The 19,666-nt window shown below is 43.4% G+C and overlaps 1 protein-coding gene across 1 annotated transcript; it reads right to left on the minus strand.

Annotated features, from left to right (window-relative positions):
- Positions 1–214: 214 nt before the first annotated feature.
- LOC149351772 (cytochrome P450 4V2-like) lies at positions 215–18,515 on the minus strand. Its single transcript, XM_089581109.1, has 11 exons — positions 17,957–18,515; positions 17,337–17,449; positions 11,925–12,010; positions 9,147–9,334; positions 8,618–8,687; positions 8,409–8,535; positions 7,564–7,716; positions 4,740–4,913; positions 3,292–3,358; positions 1,551–1,724; positions 215–485 (listed from the first exon to the last, which is right to left on the minus strand). Exons 1-11 carry the CDS (start codon positions 18,207–18,209, stop codon positions 310–312), a joined length of 1,581 nt encoding a protein of 526 aa, XP_089437235.1. The 5' UTR covers positions 18,210–18,515; the 3' UTR covers positions 215–309.
- Positions 18,516–19,666: the final 1,151 nt, after the last annotated feature.

A 19,666-nucleotide genomic window follows, 5' to 3' on the forward strand; every position in this document is an offset into this window, starting at 1 on the left:
GTGCACAGGTTATTTTGCCGCTGATGCGAAATTTAAGAATATATGATGCCGCAGCTTCCTTAGAAGGGTGTATCGATCTTGTAAAACACCTATTTTGGCCCTTCGTCTCCACCTCTGCCAACATCGCGGTGATATTAGATTTGCTGAAAACAAAAGTTCCTGAAGAAAAATTCGTCGGAAAGCGTATTAGAAAACAGTTTTCATTTCCAGCTGGTCCTTCTTAAAATAGATTTTATTAATGGATGATGGTGAAGTTTATACAAATGGAGCATGGCACTTTCAGGTGGGTTATCGTATTCTGCGTCGAGCTCAGCTTGACGAAGGGTGCTTCCTAGGCGTTAACTTGATCTCAAGCCCCTGCACGGGCTTCAGAATGAGCTCCATAGCCAGTTGAAGGTCTTCGATAGGAACTTTGGAAGTGACTTGAAAGCGACGTAAGATGTGCACGAGTAGGATTTTGTCTTCTTTCATTGCGAACTTTTGACCTGTAAAGTAGAAAGAAAGCACTGGTCCATAAAACAACGTGGTAGTGTTGTTTTCGAAATTCCTGCCGCTTAGTGATGCCTACGTAAGACGTAAATGCGATTCATCGGCAGTCGTAGTAGAGACTGTAACGCCCAGAAGGCGGTCCCTGTGTCCACAAGTTTACTGACACAACAATGCGGCGTGGTGAAAGAAGGTTGACATTACACTTGAAAGTTAGCTTACTTCCATATAATATTGTTACGTGGCGGCCAGCTCCGTCCCGCGCCACTGCCAGCTTCGTCTTCGTCACAATATAAGTTCCACAAGAATGTTACGTTTGAAGCTCATTTTTTTAAAAAAGAGAATCAATTTTTCTGTTTAGTAGTCAGTGGAAATATCACTGCACTTTCTCCGCTGAGCACACTGTGCGAAACATGAAGGCTTCGGTTCAGTCATCTTTGATTCTTAATGACCCCGAGGATAAATAGCAATGGGCGTGTATTTAGAGTGTACCGCATCTCAACGAAAACAGAGCTTTTATAAGCTACAAAAGACAAAATAAAAGAAATAGAGGTGTCGCCATCCCCGGCCGATTTCGCAAGTAAAATTCATGTGTCGAGACTGATTTTTCTTTTTTTTTTACGCGGACCTCAGAAGCTAAGCTGCACCGTGTTTCGCTTGAAAACAATGGCGCCCCATCCTTTTCGGTAAGGACGTCACGAGTTTCAGTCAACAGGCTGGGGGATTTTCTACCCAATTTTTTCGAAGTTAATTGCGTCTTCCGGTGCCGGACAAGTGTCAACGTAGCCAGAAAGAGGCAAAGAATAAATTATTCTTGAGAACAGTAAATGGATGCAGTTGTCCTCAGTGTCCTCATATGCTGCTTGCGAGCATAAGTAGCGCTTTCGAGGAGTAAGACACCTCGTCTTACCCATTACTCGGAATCAAGGCATGTGGACCACGTGGAAGATATGACGCTACTTATTTCAAAATGACAGCTCCACAGGAGAGCCGCCCTGTTGCAGTCCTGCCCAGGACGCTCGCGCCGCTAACAGACCCAACGACTGTATAGAGAATTAACTTACCGAGACAGTTTCGGGGTCCTGCAGAGAAGGGTGTAAATGCGTAGGTGTGCATGCCTTTTGTGTCTATAAACCTCTCAGGTTTGAAAATGTCGGGGTCCTTGTGGTACCTTGGATGTCTATGCAGGAAGTAGAGAGCAGCAACTGCTACGGTGCCCCGCGGTATTGTGTACTTTCCTGCAGCAAAAGAAAAAAATGATGCCAGGTTTTTCATGTCCAGCATTTTAGGACAAAAATTTTGATTTATTGGAAAATTGTAAGGTGGTGTTAAGCAAATATTAGAGGTAATTGTCCGTTCTTCTGACGTGCAGCAAAATCTTTCTTTTAACGTTTTTCCATCGCTCACATCGAGCAGTGAAGACTGCCGTAGAAAACGAGTGGTGAACACTTTTGACAACAGCAAAACGTTAATAGCAAAAAAATGCAAGCCTGTCGATGGGAGATCTGCGGATACTTTGGCTGTTCTAGGGAACCTTTACAATATATGAAAAAATTGGGATCATAAACTCTGTCCCGTTGAAAAATGCTGTTATCCAAAATTGCGTCTATTTCTCATAAATAAAATTTATCTTTGTGAGCTTCAACTGTGTTAAATGTGAAGGGCAAGCAGGTTGTTTGCTCGTTTGTTTGTATATTTCATTTGGATGGTTAAAGAGCTATAAGATGTAATATTTATTGAGAGCTGGACAAAAGAAATATATATCCACTCCATAAACCATCCGCAAGAGAAACCAGATAAAATCGGATTATCGACACAATGGAGTGGCGTAAAACACTTCGATGGAAAGTCCAGCGGTCAGTTCTTAGCGTAAGACCAACGGGGACGCCATCACATTGACGAGGACCTCTGTGCAGAGGAGAGATAATGACCGGTTCTGCATATAAATGTTGGCTGCTGTGAAGGGGGAAAAGTTCAGTTTAAGCTTTTTGGCAATTGATCTAACTGCTTCAAACTGATTTTATATTGATATCGGAAACTACATTATCTAAACTGAACGCAGATCCAGATTAAGTTCTTATTATGTTTCCACCCTGTCAAAATGACCAATTTAGACAAGCTGCTTAGAGACTTAGTGAAATTTTGTTCAACCTGTTCCAGCAGTATCTGCAAAGCAAGTGCTGTATGTAGTGGATGTGTGTAGTTTCTGTGTGCTGTACCTTTTAAAGATTGTTTTTGGACGCTGACGCGTTCCCGGACAATGATTCGGGACCGGGAACGTATGATGTGGTCCCGCTTCGCTAAACGCGGCATGTTTCTAGGAGGGTGCAAACGTCACATAGACCTGTGCGCTAATGAAATTCGAGTGTTTGCACTTTTGTGTAGCTGGTATGACAATGCGCAACTCTCTTAGTTTTAAAAATCTTGCTGTCAAGCCGGTGCAAAGCGAAAGGGGCTGCGGTTTGTCAGGCTGCATCTGACAGCTTTTTCTGCACCTTCTCTCTATCTCAAAAGGGCAGAAATAAACGAATCTGAACTTGTATTTTTGGGCTTAACATCTGTTTTTTGGTGGGGAGGTTAGCTGTAAAATTTTGAACTGCGCACAGGGGTCTGAAAATCTTGCTGTATTTGAGTTGAGGCACGCTGTGGCAAAAAACTGCTTAGATGCAGTGCAACTAACACCGACATGCCTGCACTGCTGTAGGATTCTGGCAGATATATTACGTTCATTTACCTATTCCTTACAGCCTCATTCTCAAAAGCATGCAGTTCAGGAGCTGGCTATAAAACAGAAGAAACACTTACCAACTTTTATATCTGAATCAAGACCCCGACCAATCATTGATGCTGCTGGATATAGCCTCATGGACTCCTATAGTGAAGAAGAAAATTACGAAAAGCTTGGTTTATCTGCGTGAAGGCATTTTCCAAACACCAGTATGAAAAGAATCGTCCATCCAGATCTTGCCACTGATATTCAACGATCATACTGGTATAGGTTTCTGTAATATTCTCTTCGATACGTCGAGGTATTTTCGAAGGACTTCATATCCGCCGTGAATGGCCATCGCACCAGCGACGACTGTTCACGAACGAAATTTGTGTTCGAACAGGTTTCTGAATTGCCCCACGCTAACTCATCATGGGCATTGATAATAATGGACACTACCACTCATGGAGATCTTTAAAACTGTGCTGGTTGTTGTTTAAGCCAATGATAAATTTCATCAGGTGCACTCAACAGAAGTTTGAGCCTGGAATGCCTGGATCATTATGTCCAATCGGAAGAGTTTTCTAATCAGTCGACTTAAACGTGATCCTTTCTACTCAAAGGCACTTATGGAGAAAAATTAAATGCAGATTAGCAGCCCCTAACAAGGACGAATTTTATGCATACATGCAGCACGTCGTTACGGAGCGGTAGGCTGCGTTAATCAACATCAGTTTCAAGGTTTACTTTTACTTGTACACCTAAAACACTGCAGTTTGCCAAGAAACAATTAGTTTCGGGGATTCTTTCGTCATTAAAAGATAAATGCGACTTAATATATGCGACAGGTTTCCTATAAATTAGGAATAAAACCTACTCTCCACAAAATAAAAAAACAACCTATTTAACGTAATTTTTTCGCCTTTGTATTTATTTGAGTTCATCGATCACACAATCGTTGCTGCGCAAACTTCCCTCCTGCTCTCTGGTTATGATCCTCCTAGCTTTCACCGATAAGGATCGTGTCAACTTTGAGAAAAAGTTTCAAGTATAGCTAACACATTTCGCTCAGCGGCATTTTTTTTTGTTGTTCATCTTCGCACACAAAATGTATACAGTGCCTTCTTTGAAACTTCTGTCAATGAAATAAGAGCAACAATCCTTAATCGATTTACTGCATATGCAATGAAGAGGAAAGCTATTGTAATAAAAAGACAAAGAGACACGTACGTTCAGCTGAAACTGTCAGCTTCAATAGGAGGCCATTAAGGATAGCAAATACATAAACGTCTGTTGCTAGACAGGGAATATTTTATACTTCCTTATGAGTGCAGCTGAATGAGAACCATTTCAGATATTTGAGCACCTGACACGCACACGCTCTCTTTTAGGGCTGACTGACCAAACCCTTAAATACGCAAGAATCTGACAATGCTAAAAGGTGATCAACTTGTTGGGACGAAAGTCGTCCTCTAATTCGTCTCTCTAATGTGCCAATAAGCAGCACCTTTTTCGAGGTGCATTTTATCAGAAGTGTACGCACCTTTACCACGCATTCTGTGTACGTGAGATTTTTTAGGTCTTCCACGGAGATTGGCTTATCCCAGTCATCTCCGCACACCAGGTCGATCTCGTCGTGAACCTTGGTCTGGATTTCCGGATGGTGGCCAAGCAGGTAGAGTGTGTAAGCAAGGGTTGTCGCCGTTGTGTCAAACCCCTGAGCATGAGGAATGGCAATCGTGATGGTTTGCAGTTGCCCAAATAACTTGAGAACGGAAGTGCAGTTATTGTTTGGTTTTTGATGTACATTCATATGATGTTAGCCTTCATTTGTGCAAGAAGAAAAGTTTTAAATCCTGAATGCAGGATTCAATGAAAAAGAAAAACTAAAAGTAGAAGAACAGCACTACATTACCAGAAGATTAACAAAGGAATTCTTTTAAAACTTCGAATACACCATGTGCCTGCTAAAGAATTTTGTTTTCAAAACACGTAGGAGGCCAGGGAGAAGAAAATTAATTTATAAGCGCTCCTCTTGTTTGTTCGACGTGACTGTCTCTAATACAGGCAGTTGGCTTCTGCAATCTCTGAGGTAGAGAGGTGAATTACGTATTTCTCAAAAAAAGCCCCGGAATAAGCCGTGAGCTGGTCGTTTTGCAACTGCAAAGAAGGTTCTTATTCGTTCTAATATCAGTCTCAATGTGGGGAATTTTCGAAAAGACCAAAATTTTCGTGCTACAATACGACGGCCCAGAAAGCTCACTGAAGATCTGCGGTCATACGAAGGACCGTAGATAAAACAGACACGAGAAAGGTGTACAATGCCAAAAACCATGTACCAAATAGCCCAGTAACATGTTATAATGAAGATCTACGGGTTTAATTTAAAAACACTTTCACTTGTTGACACTGTCAATTGCAGCACGTGGGGTTCGCTGTTCTGACAACGCACGTAAGTTACGATAGAAGGCATAGTGGAGGGATGCCGATTAATTTTGACCAGCTCGCCTCATCGTACTGCACACGAGAGTTTTTGCATGTCTCCTTTAACAAAATGCGATTCAATACCCCGAGCTTGTGTTAAGCAATTCAACGCGGGTACCAATGGCGAATAATGTAAGCATATATGCCAAAGCAAGGATAGTAACCGAAAGTGGTTTTCTACAACAGCGAATCTTAGCTTTATTTTAATAGACATCATCGAAAACTGTTGAAGGAGGCTTTTCTTTTCAGCTTATATGCGGATTGCTGGTGGACTGCAGTTACAACAAATACCGTATACACTTAGGTAAGGGCCGCGATCGTGTAGATGCCGCTCCCCCGAACATGACAGACGATAATTTAAAAAAAATGTATAGCCGGCAAAGAACAGTTGAGTATCAATTGTTCCTCGTCCGGCATGCTCTGCGAGGAGCTGCCGTACAGCGACATCTGCCTGCGACACGCGGTACGACCATGCCAACGATGCGTCGTTCCGTTCAGACTCCACCTAGAACCGCTATAACACGGACGCTTCTCCATTACTCAGCAATATGTCAGCGCTGCTGAACTAATCTCATCTTCTAGGTGACCACACCATCATTAATAAAAGCGTTGCCACAACGCTCACCAACTGCGCAAAAACGCTCTTTGGAAGGCTGCCGTTTTTCATAAATAACCTAACCATATTACGAGTTTAGCAGCAACACAATTATGTTAAATTAAAACAAAAGTACTACGACTTATTTACGCAGCGCCTTCGGCTACGAAGCAAGCGGTGGAAGCAAGCAATGCAGGAGGTCCGCCACGGGTAGCACGCGCGAAGTACCCCTTAGAACCGACGGCAAAGCCATCGTTTTGGTCGAAGATCAAATCGCATCGCTAAAGGCACATTTCACGGCATCGATACTTGTTGGGAATATCTACGGGTGACGTGTCATTTCCCAATTAAGTGTCCAGCTGGCCTGTTTCACAGCGGTCAGTTCCCTCCGGCCGTCGTATTATCTGAACTTTGAATTTGTTATCTCTGGGAAGGTTACACCAGGCTCTACGCTAATTACCCTTAAAATGCTGGTAATCACCCAAGCTCAGTTCGCATATTGTAGGCTGCACTGCAGTCGGAAAACTTCAGTGGAAAAATGCAGTTTTCGTATAAGGGGTGCCCCCCATCAAAATCTCGAAAAAAAGGTCGTGTCCTTACACGAGTGTATACGGTGTTTTGCTTGCAGTGTTTAGAATAGGTATGTCTAGAGTTTGAATTCTTTCAATGAAAAAGTGATGCAACATGACTTTTAAAACGTAGGCGTTGAACACCTCACACTCCCACAAAAAAAAAGAACACTAATAGAAGCGGAAAAGACAAGTAGGCCTGCTGCTTACAACGCGATAAGCACTTTACGTCAGTAAGACGGAACAAATGACACTTGTAATTCATGATACATTGTAAAAAATGACATACAGCCAACTTGGCCCTGTTCTCGCTCTTTTGGAGACGTAATCCAGCCATCACGGCAACACACACGAGGACATCCAGCCATCCATGTTATCCTCAAGGTAGTTAATACACACGCACATTCACTTTTAAATAACGACTTTCAAGTAATTTTCAGCTGCAAGAAAGTTCTATAACCTTTATTGAGTTAAATCATTTTACCTCTTCTGAGGGCACGTGCTCTGAAACCAATGAATTTAAGAAATTCAAGGCCCTAAGCACTTAAAAGGAACGAAACATTCTCGTGTAGTATTAGTGGAGAATATGTTTATGCCATGCACCAGAAAAGTAGGTAAAAGCCGCGGAATGGTACCTTGCAGCATTTGTTTTTATAATCAAAGCATGTTCCATTTATTTTTACTTTTCGTAATGCCTGCGTTGTTGATACAAGACTTACCCCAATGAGTGTCGAGAGTAGCTCGTCCCGGACGTCAATCTCGCTCATCGTGCCTTCGTCAATGCACATTCTTATCAGAATTTCTAGAAAAGAGTTTTTCGAAATAGGGTCTCGGATGCCTTTTCGATAGTCGGCGAACCTCTTTTTCAGGATCTGCAAATAAACCAAGAGCCAATGTCAAGGAACGCATTTATGTACGGCTACGACGATACTGCAATGGTGCTTTAAGAAAACTTGTCATGTACGCGCGTACTCACTTATGCTTATATTTATCCCTATTTCCTCCTGGGCCATCGTCAAGCACTGTGTCGTGTAATGTTGCAAGAGTGGCATTTTGTTTTCTACATTACTCTTCTGCCTTCTTTTTGCCACTTTTTTTTATTTTTTCCGTCGGTACTTTCTCCGCTTCGAGCTGTTGGCGAGAAGCGCGCACAGCAATATGCGCGCAAAAGGACCAATGTGATCTTTTACCATTGCGTATGTTCTCGCCCACTAAAAGGTTGCTGGCGTCATTGAAGCCGTGCGCAAGAAATTCAAGGTGTCCTGCTACCCAGCGCTTGACGGCGCTTGACGAGGCTGTATTGCAAATTTTTCTGGAGCCTCATTAACATTTCAGCGTTTTTTTACCTTCACTGCACGTATTCACCTCTCTATGGCCAGGATTAAGCATGAATGCCGCGTCGAAAGACACCTATTTTATGCTTTCATATTATGAAGCGCAGGAAAGGTTGGGCACATAATTTCAAGAACTAGGATATAAACGAAGCGTTGAAAGCGAAATAGCTACGCTATAATTTGTGGCTAGGAAGGTTGCATAAGGTACTGTGAAGGACTGCAACACTTACGCCGGTGACGAACTGCTTAGCCGCTTCCACGTTTTTCAGCATCTCCTTGTGCTCGCTGCTAAACATGTAGAGGACGTCAAACCAGTGGTGGAATTGTATGACGCGGTTCACTATGCTGTCGGAGATTCTAAATGCGCAAAAGAAAACCGATTAGTGATCAGAGGTTTTTGGTGCAAAGGGAGAGGTTTTATGCAGGTCACATTACTTACGCGTCATGAATTTTCAGGTAGCCCACTCGCTCTATTTCTTCTTCATTGTAATCGATGCCCATAGATGTTTCTGTGGAGACACAAAAATGTTATTTATGCTTAGTTATCCACATTTCGCTTTGATTAAGTTTCGTATTTTAGTGGTAAACGGCTACATACTTCAGCTATCGCCACGCGACTGATTCAAAATAATTTAGTTTCTCTGATTATATCCTAAAACTTAGCTATTTAAAATGTTCTGAAGTATGTAATAATATAATTCCTACAGCATGAATGGACTATTCCAGCATTGTTGATGTAGTTAAGCCCATGACGATGAAAGAGCATGCAGATTATTAGCATGCCTATTTAAACTATTGAAACAGCTGTTGCCACAAATATGACTAATACACCAGTAACGCAAAATAAAGGTAATGAGATATGTTAGGCGTCTTAAATGCTACGTGCGAATGACCACTAGGGAATTCCCCGCCCTTAATATGAGGCTCTCAAAATTATTCCAAGCACCACAGCAACATAACTTCCTTACCTAGCAGCACTCCGAGGGCCGCTGCCCGAACGATGGGCAGGACATCGAAAAATTCCCCGTTCATGCTAGCCACTTTCCGCATGAGCCTCTCCCCTCTCTTGTTCATAATGGGGATGTAATCGTCCAGAATACCAAAGTGAAAGGCTGGGGTTATGGCCCTCCGACGGGTTTTCCATGGCGCATCGCTCCTGTTGACAAAAAAAAAAAAATGCCAGGAAGGAATAGTCAGCTACTCTCATGGATCGTCCGCACAACTATGGTTATGTGCTTGTTCGACTGTTTTGACCCTTAAGCTTCAAGCAGTAGCTAAAACGGCTTTTCACTAGAAAGTTTCGCCCTTATGTGCACGACTGATCCATGCTAATAACTTGCCGGACCACAGCGTGACAGTCCAGGGTGACAGCGTTCCACTAGAGGGTGCAAAAAAAAATGGTGGGCAATTCGCGCCACATTTCCAGAGGCTGGCAGTAGTCTTCATGCTCACACGCTATGGTCTCCTGAGTTTATGAGATTCATTTCAGTTATGCAAGTTGTTAAGCAAATCAAAGGACGTCTTGCAGACTGCAGTCCACCATTATTGTTCGGAGATAAATTTCAAGACTACGCTCTGCTTGTGCAAAGGCTTATGATTGGTCTTCAGCTGTTTCGTTATTCATCTTTCGAAAATTTGGCCCACCTTACTCGGCTTCAATCAACCAAAAAGAAACTTCATTTCGTTTCATTTCATTTCAATTATTGTTTCCTTAAAGGCCCGAAGGCATTACATAAGGGGGGGACATATTGGTTTACAACGGCGATGATGGGAACATGCATAACATGGCTCAAGCAACCTGAGGTTTTCCCCTCCCTTGTTCATTTTTGTGATCGCAAAGGACCATCAACCACACCCTCTCTCTACAATAAAAAGAAAGAACATACAAACATAAAAGGGGTTGTAGTCATTTCAGGAAATTCTTAGCTTTTCTCAATGATTGTGTTGTAACATGTAGGACTGCCGTGTTCTATCTTCTTTCAAATGTCTGGATATCTTTTTTAATTGTCTGTTAATTGTTATTCTTTCCGTAAATATGTAGTGATTTCTCGCCAAAACATGTGCACTGGATTCGCAAGGAGCACTACGGGCACAAAAGCAGGCTAAAATGTTTCTTTTTTTTATGTTTTGCTCACCAATTTCCCCCCTAATCTCTGGGCAACACTTCTTTGCTCGATGGACACCGCTGGAGTGCACTGGGAGCAGAGCCGCTGGTAATGGTCGCGCGAGATCAAGGATATAGAAAAGGTCTATTTATATGAACGGATGGGTACCTCATTACACGGTGTGTCGACACTTGCCCAGAGGCGGTTCTCAGCGGCTTCGTATTAGCCCCATAATAAGCAACCGCGTATGCAGGAGCGTTTCTTCCCACTGATTCTGTACTACAGCCCATTTTAGGTACCTACAAATTCAATACGTTGGCTGAGCGCCAAGAAGAAAAAAAAAAAACAGAACATAGATAACTACTGTAATTGACTCTGCATTTCTTTTTGAGCAATTTCCTGCTGTATTCTATGATTGTTTTTGTCGGCAGTGGTGGCAATTTATAGTTGCCAACTTTTTTTTCTACTGTCATTCAATAAGCCTACGTCCCAGCTATAAGTCAGTCTGTCACGTTTACATCGGTTTTAATGTACGCTTTACTGACTAATATGGGCTTACAGCATGTTGTTAGGGGAGAAAATAATTAAGCTGCTAGAGCAATCGTAAATTTTAAGCTCGCCACAGACAGGCAGTGGGATCGGGACCTTCCACACCTCAATATTTTTCTCTGACTTCGACTCTCTAAACGTAATTTCAGTATATGTTTTTAATTGTGCCAACACACTTGGGTCAGGTGTTTTTAGGTGGTTTTCGAGCAAACCACCAACCACAAAAGGGCGGACTTCCGCGTTTACACAACGGTTCTACTGGTCGACATCAACCATACGCGTCGGGGCTCAATGAACATTCATCGTAACAATTAAAAAGCTCAGTCAGAGAGAATTCTGCTACAACTGAACTGATCTCTTTGTGTATTGCTTTCATTTATTTAATGAGGCAGCCGGCGAAAGCATGGTTGATCTTCCCTGAACCACGGGGGGTACTGCGACGTGTTAAGTCACATTTGCAGGGGTCAACACCTAGCGGTCGATATAAAGTGCTTCTCAATTTGCGTATTGCACCCTGCCTTTATTCGACAGTGGCTACCTGTTCACTACGATCGAAATAGTTGGCATTGTCTGCGCTGACGGTACAACCAGAGCGACACGAACTAGTTGATGTATAGAGTCCTCTCCACGGTTGCGAAAAGACTTGGAGCGCACCATTTGCATATGCGGTCGCTTTAGTCAACACAGAGGTCCCACAAAACTGCACAAGGGTAGTTTAGATGAATGGGCCAAAAAAATTTGTCCAAGTGTAAGCTTGGCGTTGAGCACCGACGAAGAAGCTTTTGACGTTTCTCCGGAGTGTAGTGCTCATCTACACGGGGCGAAAACCCGTCGCGCGTGTGTATTGCTCTACAAATCATTTCTCAGCATTCTGTGCCCTGTCATGCATCGTGTCAGTTGTGTGGCTCGGCAAAAGCCATCAGTAGCATAAAAGAGTGGCGTGCAACCACTTTCAGGATAGTTTCTCAGACTACTATAACCTAGGGTTATTTTTCTGAAATACTGGCGGATGAAAACTCTATCATGTACACACAATCTATACATCATGTCGCAAAGTGAGAATGTTAGCAGTATAGCGTCGAGGGCACTCACAAGTTCAATATGCCTCCACCAATCCATGGTTTCGTCATGTCGTAGAAGAATGCCTTGTTTACGTTCTTCCTGTGACCCAGTACTGCCTGCGGGAGACGCAAAACAAAAATGTTAGTGCTATAGAATCCATGCTGAACCAGATTATGTGTTTTCCGCTCAAATAAAATGATGAGGCGTTCCACTTGATTGGAAGTGTGGCATCTGTGGTGTTCAAAAACAGAAAACCATTATTGTAAACAACCATCAGCATTGCCTACAAAGAAAAGTTGCTGCGATCAGGGCCACTAATGAAAGCAGAAAACAAGTGAAAGGAAGATAAAAAAACAAGATCAAAATTAAGATGGAAACAAGAACAAAAAAAAAAAGAAACCAAGTCTTTCCGTTAAGAACTTAAATGCACCTTCGAAGCTATTTCTCTTTCAGAAAGGCAAGAAACCTTTTCAAAGTTCGGAGGAAAAACGTTAATCGGGGCCTCGAAACGGTGACTTTTGCTGCGCGCCAACAACCAAAAAGCTTGGGTTTTCCTGACACAGTCCTCTCACGGTAGCAACGTACACATCCACAACAAATGATGGAAACCAGCTATCCGTCAGTGTAATTCTAAATGTGTAATATGTTTAAAGCCAGCACACATTTTATTTTGATTTCGATCTCTAAGAAAATTCTTCTAGTGTTACTTATGATGCTTTTCGGCTCTGTAATTGAAACGCTGCCCGTTTCTCACCCCCCTGAGAATTCCATGACTGTACTTCAAGTATCTTGCCCAATAATTAATGAATGAAAGGTGCTCTGATGTATATCAGGGATTCGCTGCAATTTTTATCCTTGCTTATATGTAGCACTCCTTTTTAGATATTTGGTTCAACTTAGGTTAAGCACAGTGCTTATAGCTATGAGGTACTTTGAAGGGAACCAAGAGGCAAGAAATGCGCAGCATGTTTAAGAACCCTTCCTCGACTAAAATATCAGAAAATAGGCATTCAGACTTATTAAAAGTGGCCGGAAAAGAGCTAACCTCTTTTTCAATGAACTGATGAAGCTCTTAGGTTCTCAATCTTGGAGTTACTCGAAGTGTGTGTACAATACTTAGAAATAATGCCTACTACACCTTACAATATACATGTGAACGCTTCCATCACGGAAACCATGGGATACAATGAAAAGATTTCAGCCTTAACAATATGAACACACAAGGGTAGATGCCTCTGGAATTCGCCAATTATGTCAACTGGAATTCTGCACCTTGCGCTAAAACCTCACGCGTACATTTTTTGGTAGTTGAAGAACTTCTTTTTGGTGGTTAAAATATTCGTCCCCGTATTGTTGAAAAAAGCATTCAGATTTTCGTATCTGTATCTTTCATAAGTCAGGTCTATGTAGTAATTTGCGCTACTAGTTCTTGGATGGAATATCGCAGCATATGCCCTCACAGAGAGGTAATTTCAGTTTTGCACCATGCTCTATAAATCCCTGTTATGGGCTCAAAAATCGTTTGAAAAGGATGACTTATTTGTTAAGATAAAAAGGCACGCGGTAAAAAAAAGAAGAACGGGTTAGTTCCAGACCTGGAGTGCACTCTGTCTTCTGAGCTCAGTTTTAATGTCACATGAATTCTCTAGTCATAATTGTTGCGAAAGTGCACAGATGAGTACAACAGAGATGTGGACGGGGTGTGCCTGCATAAATAGGCAATGCAGCACTCACTACTGCGTAAAGAGCAATTTCGTCTCTGTGAAGTGTAGTGTTGTTGTGAAGAATATTTGTGCGACAATGCGGATGCGGAAAAATAGCACACCTATAGCTGTAACTTCTTTGCCTTGGCGGAAGATCGAAGAGTGTGGATTTTATTTTATGACTTGTGACCGTTATATAAAACTTTGCGGGGTGGTAATGAATGATTCACTGGCGTTTGCAGCAAGTGGGCTGGTTTGTTTTATAACTGATCTGTATATATCCAATACCTGTGCGCTTCGGGAATAATTAATTCTTTATTATTGTATATAAACTGGATTGTTTCATACCTGCTATCAACGTTCACCTTCGATCGGTCTGGAAGTGCTGCGGTAAGTTTGCTCATGTACGGAAGACTTCAAAGCTCGATGGTAAAATATTACATTCCACATGGTGGTTCACCCAGCTTTTACCGAACTTATTCTCGCTGAGAAACACTGCTTAAAGATGAAAAGTGTGCCAAGTAGTGACTGCGGCACTTCGGAGCTGCACCGAGTTATGTAAAGCGTCTATGCCTTTCTTGAGCACGCAGTCGTCTCCGGAATTTCTTTTCCGCGCAAAGCGCAATTAAATATCTGTTCTGCAGATGTAGCTTACCTATATTAAAACGAAAAAAGCCTAAGGAATAGTTATAAATGAATACAAGTGCCTTTTATAACAGTAGCTTGTGTCATAGCCCTGCAGTGCCCACGCCGCTTTTGTTGCCTCCTGACTCTCTGCTGTGCCCCTAGCGGCAGATTCTGTCCCTATATGAAACTTCCTCGCAAGTTCGAAATCGAGTTAAACAGGTATTGAAGGACTCTGGTATTACTTAGTATCCATAAAAAAAAAGCACGAGGCTTCATTCTGTTTTGTGTGTGTGTGTTTGCGCGTGCGTGCGTGCGTGTGTGCGTGCATGTCTGTGCGTCCGTGCATATGTCTGTGTGTGTAGATTTTCACAACAGCTGGCGACAACTCTCGGGCTTGCGCCCTTCGACGCTTAGAGACTTGTCTTGCTAGCAACAGGCGTTATCCACGTTAAAGGCGCATAAGCTGCTCTATTTTTTTTTGGGGGGGGGGGGGAGGGGGTTAACGTCCCAAAGCGACTAAGGCTATGAGAGACGCCGTAGTGGAGGGCTCCGGAAATTTTGACCACCTGGGGTTCTTTAACGTGCACTGACATCGCACAGTACACGGGCCTCTAAATTTCTCCTCCAAAGAAATTCAACCGCCGCGGCCGGGATCGAACCCGCGTCTTTCGGGTCAGCAGCCAAGCACCATAACCACTGAGCCACCACGGCGGCTCATAAGCTGCTCTATCCGCGCCTGGCTCATAATCCGTATGCACATTCACGCTACGGGCTCCTATCAACTTTTACTAACCGTTACTATCGTCGCCTTAACCACGTACTAAATTGATGCTGCCAGGTCTTGTGAGGTACTTTCTAGCGAGGAAGTACAAATGCATATCGAGGATAACTCAAGCCCTAAAACCACGATATGCTGGCAGCGGGAGCGAATGACAATGCGGTTAAATTAAATTGCGTACTTGCAATGCACCACCTCTTTGAGAAATTCCGGGGCCATGACGCCCGTAACCGCGGTGAGCGCGTGCCTATACAGCGACGGAATGGTCGATGCCACTTACTGGTTTTGTGGTTAAAGAAGTCACGGAAGAATTTTGATTCTCCTGAGCACACACGAGCAAAGTAACGGAACCGTTTGGGTAGCATCCGAATGCAAACGCAACCCAGCCAAGGCTACTTTGGCCTCGGGAACATCTGCAATAGGTGGTAACTGCATCGCAAGTGAAGAAAAAAGGGCTATAATTTTACTTTATCACCATCAATCATAACCACCCTACGAAATTGTGACAGAAGCCAACAGCCACAGAAACCAAGGGGCACAGGGGATTTTTAATAAATTTATTTATTTTGTGGTGTTGATAAATTTAGAATATTACTGAATATGTTATCGCTTAAAGGTAATTGTTTAGAAAAGCAGCAGAAAAAACAACCACATGCCGCCGGTGGGATCCGAACTCACGACCTCCGAATTACGCGTCCGGTGCTCGACCTCTGAGCTACGGCGACGGCTGTCAAATCTTCTGCTTTCTGGGGTATTTATGTTTTACAAGTAACCTAACCTTGAGAGTGTTCATCAGTGCCACCCACGTTCATAAGCGGCGGACGTAGAACGTCCTGAGTTACCGCAGGTGTGACGTAGAACGTCATCGAACGGAGAGGGTGGCAGCTGCGTGAGAACCCTCTTATGCTTCCTATGGCGTCAAGGCTGCCAGAACCGAGGCCCTCGCTAAGCAATTAAGCAGACAAGGGAAGGGGTATGAGGGGCTCGTTATAAATATGACAGAAGCCAACAGCCACAGAAACCAAGGGGCACAGGGGATTTTTAATAAATTTATTTATTTTGTGGTGTTGATCAATTTAGAATATTACTGAATATGTTATCGCTTAAAGGTAATTGTTTAGAAAAGCAGAAGAAAAAACAACCACATGCCGCCGGTGGGATCCGAACCCACGACCTCCGAACTTGAACTGGAGTATTACTACTTCAGTTCAGTTCAGCTGTTTCGTATTACTTGAACTGAAGTAATACGAGACAGCTTGAAGGACAGGACAAGATACGCTAGTCCTAGTGCCTTTCCTTGTCCTGTCCTTCGCGCTGTTTGCGTTCCTTTTCGAATAACTGCCCTATTTTGTATTAATGTCTTAATAGTTCATCGTTTAGGGAAGTGGGAACACGTTTTCTGTTTTAGATGGCGGACTAAATTTCCTTAAATGCGCTTTCAAGCTGTTTGCTTACAGCTTTTTGCCGGACATCCTTTGGTTTTCTGCGAGTAATAGATAAAGCTCTTCAAATAATTGATGTTCACTTCACTGCATCAACTTATACTTCTTACTCACACCTGATGAAAATTCCGTTTGTCCAGCCGAAATGGAACATAGTCTCTGCAGCCGTAACAGTTCCTCCTCTACTATTTGAGCGCACGATGCATTCGGGCACGTATTTAGTTACGTACATTCGCACCAGAATCTATATTTAAATCCAATCTACGAAGGAGCCCACATCAATGGGCAACAAATCTAATAGTTACTTGGGCGCCGTGAGAAGAAAGTTGTTTTAAAAAGCACTGTGTTCGTTCGATATTTCTTGTGCATGTCTTTGCGTGCGCTTTTTGGTTAGAAAACCAGCCAACCTTGAAAAACTGTTCAGAGAGCCCCTTCTGCACACTTGCTAAAAAGTAAGAGGCGAAATCATGATCTCTTCGATTAAGCCGCCTCGTTCGGAGCGCTGAAGCAGCACGCTTTTTAAACGTTCTAAAAAGCGACTGCTCGTAATAGTACAGGCGTGCGCTGAGGAGTGCGTATTTCTAGGCTGTCATTACTTGAAGCAAAACGAGATAGTTTAGTTATAATTTTGTTGTGAATGAGGCGCGTTGCAGCCCCCTGTTTTGTTTCTATCCAAACTCGCAAAAAACTTTCGCGGCACCTCTGTTATGAAGTGTAATTTATATTCTGTTCAAGTCCTTTAGATATGGCTTTGCCTACTGTGTTCACTGAGGCCCAGTTTCTGTTCGTAGCAGCTTAAGGGGCGGTCAGATGCCGCTCAAGCTTGCTACTGATGATGCTTTTATCTTTTCCACAATCTAAACGTCAGTGTTCGTGTACGACATTCAATTACCTCAATCACAGGCGGCGTGGCACCGAGAAGAAACGCGTACGGTCCGTACCAGGCTACTGTCACATCTTGGTCTTCAACTGACTTGAAGAGGTACTGTAGGTACTTGAATGCCTCTGCATAGGAAATGAGGAAAAAAATATGCTCAGAACGTGTTTCAAAAATTGAACATCTTACACCAAAACTTGAGTTTCAGGAAGTTAAGCTGAAAGGAGCTCATAGTTCGGATTCTTTGAAATTGACTCAGAAAAGCAACAAATTTGCAGGTAAGTTTGTCAAGTGCACGTCGTCTTGGAAAATGCGTACATTGTCAATGATTGTCAATTAAGCACCCGAGCTATGAGCGATGTAACAACAGCACGAAGGAAATTAAAGAAACCACAATGTACACTTTTCCCCTACACAAAAATACAATTAAGTGAACATCACTAAATATTAACAAAATGCTCTAAAATTGGGTTATTTGACGAAGAGCTTTATATTATTTTCTACCACCCTTCATTTTTCGCTACAAATTTACAAAAATGATGCCATCATCGGACCTACCCGACAAAAGTAGCGACCGCATTCTTGGAGCGCATGCACACGTTCGTGAAGAGTTTTGTAAAATGAGTAGTACTCACTGACTTTCATGTCAAGACGGGGATCCATTGCAGACAGCTGCTTGTACAAGTCGAGAAGCATCGTGAACGATTTCTGAGGTTTGGGCTTGGGCACATCGCGCAAATGCCACCACATGCGTAGCCATTCGGCCACGCCGCGCGCGACGTAGATGATGAGCGCCGCTGCGATCGTCGAGGCGACAGCGCCCAGGGCCCAATATAATAGACCCGGGGCCCTCTCGAAAGTCCTCAGAGCTGTTAGTGCCGATATCATCCCTGACACGCGCAAGCTTCCGACTGGCGGCTGAGCCTGAACTGATGCTATTTAAACCGGAGCTGACTAGTGTGTACCCTTTCCCACTAGGGGAAAGACCGTTATATTTCAGCCAGGGGGCAGTTCACGCTAGCGTTGGCAAGAGAAGTGCGGCGACCACAGCACACACTACGGCGAGGGAGACGCTGCTGAAAGAAGGCGTTGGGGCGAGGTGGCCAATTCATGCCATGCTACGGAAACACGATGCTGCCGAAAGGGAGTAGGCACGTGGCCACTGGCGACGTCAAGGGAGCTGGCAAAGAGACATAACTCGAGCTGGGTCGGAGAGGCACCCTCGCACCTGAGGCCAATGCTTGTTATGGAGCCACAAGGCCACCTGTGTCGACTTAAGAGGAAGACGTGAGCGGGAGGAAAAAAGACGCGCATATGTGAATACTCCTATCGGGCTCTCCCTTGCGTTGACCTTCTCGCCTTGATATTGAGACGCGGAAAGCGAGCGTGTTCTGTACAAATAGCCAAAATTTTGGGGCGTCACTTCCGGGGCCTGCTTTACGCATTCTAGCTTCGGGTCTATGGTTTGTTAAGGGTTCACTTTTATCTTCTGACGTCTTCATTTTTTCCAGAGGCGTATTGCGAACGGCAGCTCCTGTAACGAAGTGAGCGGTCACTGTATTTTTTTCCGTGTGTCTTTTGCTACAGAAAACACGTCTGAGGGTGTTGCCCGTCCGACGGCCGTGACGACGAACGGACAAATTTCCGGTAGAGCGACGTTTATTATCCCATGCTTATGGATTGATGGCTCGGTCGAAACAGCGGCGGCTAGCCAATCGACGCTCGGCTTTTAACCGTTCGCGTCACATGGGCACTTCGCAGGGTGCATTATCATTGGAACGCAGATACACGAAAGCGAGGTTCACATTAATTCTTGATAAGTTACTAGCACCGCTCCTGCCTCCAAGTAATTGCAATGTCAAGGATATTGCAATTTATTTGTGCTTTCATTTGATTGATATTTTTCCTTGCTTTCTTTTTGGCTTGCCCTCGATATCTTGTTTTAGATAACACTCTTTTAGACAACATTGCATATAAAGGAATAATCTTTTATGTACCCGTTTTCTTTTTCTGTAACATTCTTTGCTGTAAATTTTTCTGCCCACTCCCCTCTGCAACGTCTGTACGGTCCTGAAGGTAAAAGTAAATAATAAATAAGTAAATATGCTTCTCGTCTGATGATGGGAGTTTTCGCATGAAAGGTAATCAAAACTTGCTTTTTATCACGGTATATGCAAACTCAAACTGAATCTCTTAACGCTTCCGCCATTAGGCCTCAAACTGCTGAAGTGACAGCCCAGCTGTCGGCTGTGTTCATTCACAAAGCCGAGAAATTGAACTGAACAGCCATCTTTGAGTGTCATTTGTTCTTTAATTATTGCATTTGCTGCTAGCTTGTTCGACAA

Source organism: Amblyomma mixtum, chromosome 3, assembly GCF_055824585.1.
Source record: "Amblyomma mixtum isolate Tamu chromosome 3, ASM5582458v1, whole genome shotgun sequence".
Classification (NCBI taxonomy): Eukaryota; Metazoa; Arthropoda; class Arachnida; order Ixodida; family Ixodidae; genus Amblyomma; species Amblyomma mixtum.